Source organism: Hyposmocoma kahamanoa, unplaced genomic scaffold (assembly GCF_003589595.1).
Source record: "Hyposmocoma kahamanoa isolate Upper Pololo Valley unplaced genomic scaffold, ASM358959v1 204, whole genome shotgun sequence".
NCBI classification, from domain to species: domain Eukaryota; kingdom Metazoa; phylum Arthropoda; class Insecta; order Lepidoptera; family Cosmopterigidae; genus Hyposmocoma; species Hyposmocoma kahamanoa.
The window spans coordinates 1,440,393-1,446,392 of record NW_020653728.1 but is presented as its reverse complement, the minus strand read 5'-3'; the positions used below and the strand labels follow the sequence as shown (position 1 = coordinate 1,446,392).

The 6,000-nt window shown below is 35.6% G+C and overlaps 1 protein-coding gene across 1 annotated transcript in view; it reads left to right on the top strand.

Annotated features, from left to right (window-relative positions):
- Positions 1 to 3,032: 3,032 nt before the first annotated feature.
- The window catches only part of LOC113227248 (nucleolar and coiled-body phosphoprotein 1-like), a 35,515-nt gene continuing 32,547 nt past the window's right edge, over positions 3,033 to 6,000 (top strand). Inside the window, exons 1-2 of the mRNA XM_026460143.1 lie at positions 3,033 to 3,113; positions 5,199 to 5,322. Of these exons, the coding sequence (XP_026315928.1) occupies positions 3,033 to 3,113; positions 5,199 to 5,322 (205 nt within the window). The remainder of the gene's footprint in view (positions 3,114 to 5,198; positions 5,323 to 6,000) is intronic.

The following is a 6,000-nucleotide window of genomic DNA, read 5'->3' as shown; positions in this document are numbered from 1 at the left end:
CCAACATATTCTCACTGTGGACATTTATTCACAGGGTGTTATACCACGGCTAGAATAGCCACAGTCGTCGTTTACGACCCTACTGCACCGCTCCAGCCTTCCTACTTGCCTAGAGCTTGGACGGAAACCACAACCCACTGACCCGGCGTTTCCCGATACGTACCAGAACCCCGGCGCTTCCTTATAGGGAAGACCCCGCAGCCGCCACCGTGTCCAGGGAGTACCGAACTACGTACGTGAAATCAAACTAAAATTTAGGCCCTTTGAACACGGTTTATAAATTTTTAAATAAACTTTTTATTTGTTTGTTGTTTAAATCGTATTTTATTTACCACATCCTGGTTACGAACGTCACAGTCTATACTACCCCAAATGGCTTTGATTAATAACGTACACACGTACACACTCAACATAGCCCCGCACTAGGGAAACCCTGTGTCGCGGGTGCCATGGACACACACGTAGACAACCACAAATTACACCCTAACTCACGAGAGAAATAAATGTAGGCCATACCGAACCTGGGACCTCTGCATGGCAGTCCGGCATGGTAACCATTCGGCCACAGAGGCAGTTAAATTGCGATGTAAGTGATTGATTCCGGATAACAATGAAAGTGTTGAATCAATCACCTTGGAAAGAAAATATAGTCAAATTTGAGGATATACAGTGTGAAAGTACGATTCGTGAAAATTTTCAAGATAAAAAAAACACAAACTTGCCTCGAAGTTTAAAAACGCTGTATTCAATATGTACTTTACTTAAACCAATGATTTTTTTTAACATCAACTGTACTAAGTAGGACACGTGTAGTATACGATATACATTTTTTAATTGGCTTTAACTTCATTTGTAAAAAAAATAAATTCTGAAATTAATATATATATAGTATAGTATTTAGAGTTAGGTATATATATTTGCGTGTGATGTACTTTGGTGGCATGGCTTACTGGGCTGCGATCGCTCACCATATGGTACTGGCAGAAAACCAGCAATGTTTGACTTCTCTCGGTCTACAGTATTTATGCTGAGTCAGGGCCATTTCAGCACAAACTGTAGTCATAAGTACATTAAAATTTTATCAGTTGTTATAGTGTTTGTTTGTTTTTCTCACAGTATTTGTTTTTCTCGCAATATATGTTTTGTATAAATGTGTATAAAATTAATAATGAATGTTCTATGTGCTTTTATGTTATACTCTGTGAAGTGATTGTAAATGTTTTGTTTCTGTTTGTATTTGTGCTGAATAAACGTGTTATCTATCTATCTATCTATTAAGCCAGTGTCCCTGACGCTCGACCCATGCAAAATGAACAGTGTTTGTACGGGAAAAACTTTAATTCAAGCTGAGGTAGAATCGAGTCTTAAGTAAGTGCATACATTATGTTACCGGGAAATCAAGTTCACCCGTGCTTTGCCATTTCACTAAACCCGAATCAGGTATTTGATTAAAATACTGGATTTGTTCAGTGATATGATAAAAATGACTTCTTTTAACATCCATCATGAAGTTATCCCCCAATGTCTGTGCCCAAAGAGCCCCTTGCAGATATCCTGAAAGATAATGGAACGCTTATCAAGAAAGATTTATTAGTATTGATTTAGAAGCAGCCTTCTAGTAGCAGCCTCGTGAAAGAGTTCGTTCAGGGTAGCACTGCCACCTTACCTATTTCTGCCGCCAAGTAGTAATGTAAGCATTACTGTGTTCCGGTTTTGAAGGGTAAGTATTTTGGTGAAATTACAGGCACATGGGACTTGTCAACATACGTCTCAGGGTGACGGGCGCAGTGGCAATGCCCCTCAGATCTTTGCAAATTAAAGCTCTGAGTGGCACTGTAACTGTTATGGATAGGCGTGTAGCTAACAACAGGCGCACGACTTGTTCGTCCCGTCACTTTTTTAAATTATCTCTGATTCTATCGCTTTAACAATTTGTTTGTTACAAAAAAAAAAACAATCTAAATTATAGTTACATTTGTTCATAAATCGGAAACAGACACTCGATTGACTTGTAAACCATTCAACCATCATCCATTACGATGTACATATTGTACATTGCGTTATGTTTGTGGAAATTGTACAAAACAAATAAATAAACAATTTAATTTGGTAAGCAGTTGTTTGAAAATATAGCCCCACACGGTACATGATCCTCCCCTAAAAACTCCGAGCACGTTAGAACCATGTCGTTGTATATACAAGGTGATTGCTTTTATGACATCATGCGATTTAGCCGTGCCATCTTTTTTTCATAAAAAAAATTTAATAGCTTGTGACAGCCGTCTTCAAATATGACGGTTATGTTATTTGTTCAAATTACCTATTAATTCAGTTATTTTTAAAAGTACGTAATTTAAATACCATTCATAGTCAGTGTTGAGCACAAGATTCAAAAGAAGCCATAGTCCACAACTTCAGGAGAGAGAACACAAGTAGTAGGTTCTCATGGTTTTCAGGTACTGTATTTTTTAAAAGACCTTAACTCATATTGGTATCTATCTATTCATTACGTACTTGCCACAGAATGCGTATGTTTTGGTAATTATTGCATTTACCTTTATCTTGCCATTAATCAATTATAGCCCTATATCCTTATTTATTATATTATGATCTATTTATTTTATACATTGATGTAAAAGAATGGTAATGAATTTGGTTTTTCGTGGTCTTGCTTGCAAAACATTATTGAAAAGTCCGTTTTTGCGGCATCTAGTTAATCATTGTAGAACTAAAAATTTTAACGCCATCTTTTGACCATTGTTAGTACTTTGAGTGGTCATAAAGCGCTATCTGTTAGAAAGTTACAATACTTCTTAGAGGATTTGCGGAACTCCCCACACACGACAAAATAATTTTTATATACTGAACGCAGCGAAGCTATCCCAATATAATTGTTACTTTTTATGTTGTTTAGTTGGCAGCATTGCGCGTCATTATTTTCAATTTCAAACGGTTTTCGATTGTGTAGTGTTTTGTAGCGTTAGACGGATTTATGAAACTTTTGTGAAAGTGGAACTGTGAATGCTATAATTATGTCAATTTTCAATGAATTGCTGCCTAAACTCTTTGAGATATCAAAAAGTTCTGAGAAAAGTATCAATGATGAGCTGCAGGTACAGAAAACTATAATTTACATAATGGTTTCGTTGTTTTGCTATCTATCTTAATTGTTTGTGATATTCTTAGAATAATAACGCATAGAAACCTAGCCCGCACACGCTAAGTGAGGCAAGTTAGAGGGTTCCAAACGCGTCCCAGGAGCGCGCGGGCTGTTAGTGCTCAAGGTCATATTGCACCGCGAACAGCTCCAAAATTTTTTGCTAAAAATGACGAAATGTGCGGTAAATGGGTGTAAAAATACAACAGACAAACATAAAATAGACACTAACATCGCATTCCACAAGTAAGTAATGCGTTTCAACTCATATTTTTATGTAAATATTCATTAAAACAGAAAAATAATTTCGCGGCAACAAGATACGAAAGTGTTGCAAAGTAACGAATTTTTTTTCTCCCCATTTTGCTATTCTGTATCAAAATAATTATATTACGTAAATTTTAGTGGTGCCTGTAATTTCGATTTATTTGCGCATTTTGAACTAATATTTACTCGAATAAACATTAAATGTTTTCGTTAACTCCTGTAAGTGATTGGGACACTTAATTATTTTATAATACTTTTAACGGCTCTGCGTTCATGCTTTATTGAATAATTATTTATTTTAATTTTATTTGAATTGGAGCACATATTGCAACAAATTTACAGTACTTATATATTTGTTTCTACTATAGTGTTGGCACCACCAGTACAGCTTTGATAGCTTATTATATGTCTTTCTTTTCGTAACTCAAGCGAAATATTTTATATTAAAATATTTTATTTTCTTAAAAGGGGAGCATTCTTAAGCGATTTTTTAATCTATTTTAACAGTTATTTTCTTTAATGTTTGCTTATGGCATTTTCGGTTTTAGGTTTCGAATATGGCACTATTTCTAAATCCAAGATGCGGGCGCGATTTTTCGAATAATGGCAAGTTGGGTATCGTTTTCGAGATGTTTGGGAATGTTCAATACAAATATGGCACTCATTTCTAAATCCAAGATGGCAAACACGACAGTTCAAACAAGAGCAATATTCGTAATGAGCACCCCCAAATACCTCGAAAACGATACCCAACTTGCCATTATTTGAAAAATCGTGCCCGCCATCTTGGATTAACAAATAGTGCCATATTCACATTGAGCATCCCCAAATACCTCGAAAATGATACCCACATAGCATTTCTTTGAAAAAATCGTGCCCGCCATCTTGGATTTAGAAATGAGTGCCACATTCGTAATGAGCACCCCCAAGTACCTCGAAAATGATACCCATATTGCATTTATTTGAAAACTCGTGTCCGCCATCTTGGATTTAGAAATGAGTGCCATATTCGTAATGAGCATCCCCAAATACCTCGAAAATGATACCCATATTGCATTTTTTTGAAAAAATCGTGCCCGCCATCTTGGATTTAGAAATGAGTGCCATATTCGTAATGAGCACCCCCAAGTACCTCGAAAATGATACCCATATTGCATTTTTTTGAAAAATCGTGCCCGCCATCTTGGATGTAGAAATGAGTGCCATATTCGTCATGAGCATCCCCAAGTGCCTCGAAAATGATACCCATATTGCATTTATTTCAAAACTCGTGTCCGCCATCTTGGATTTAGAAATGAGTGCCATATTCGTAATGAGCGTCCCCAAATACCTCGAAAAGGATACCCATATAGCATATTTTGAAAAATCGTGTCCGCCATCTTGGATTTACAAATAAGTGCTATATTCGTTTTTCATCGACAAAACCGAGCACATCTGTAGGCACCTGATCGACAATGTCGGGCAAATCTGTAGGCACCTTTAACTTAATGATGATTTAAGCAAGATACAATTTCCCCACTTTTGAGGGAAATGTTATTCCATGGCATCATTATTTGTATATTTGTGTGCGTGCCGACGAGCGTAGTTACAAGTTGCTTACGCCTACATGAATTTGGTTTTTGCCTCACTTGTGACAGTTCGTTTGATATGAAACTATCATTCTATGCGTTATTATTCTAAGGTGATATTCATGATCATTCATAATCTTAATAACCTTTTTGGTGTTCTGAAGCCCATCGGTAAGTCATTTTCTAACGTAAGTTGTGGTTTTTAGGCTGCATTAAAATACCTTGATAAATTGGCGGATGCCTATGAAAATGGCAGAGGAAACATCCGGGAAAAGACGTTTCGAAATAAAACTCGTATAACGGCATTGCAAAGCATCAATGAAGATGATGGTAAGTAGATTTTACCACAATATCCTTATAAAATCAATGTGTAACACAACATAAATAATGCTTCTTTACAACGAGTCTGATTTTCTCCTTTTTAAAGCAAATGAAGGAGGCATGTGGTAGTCATCAACGCGAAAGTTTTGAGTTAATGATTTTTAGGCTTAAGGTTAATGTGTATGTATAAGAACAAAAAATGTTTTGCATCAGTGGTCAGAGTTGAACTGACACCCGCAACTTCTATAACTGTTACTGCACTGGACATTAAGTCTTTCTATGAAAGATAAATAATATTATAATAATCGCCATTTTGATATTTGTTAACTTAATCAGTGACGAATTCTTTATATATTGTTTAAAACAGTATTTATTGTGTCGTAACACAAAACTAATATATATATTATAACATTACTGTGTAAAGTAATATATATAAAGAAATAATATTCATCTACGGCAGCACTAGAATTCATTCATTCTTTTCTATTTTACGCAGATCGAACAGTGTTTGAATAATATTTTAAAAATAATATAAAGTGATTTACAAGTTGTATAATACAATGCAAGAATTCGTTAAAATATTTTTTTATTTTATCGTTTATGACTATTTTGTTATTGGGTAAAGTGGAACGGAATACAGTTTTTACCTGACCATCAGTGAGGAGTGACAGTGTGTCTAGTGCTTGT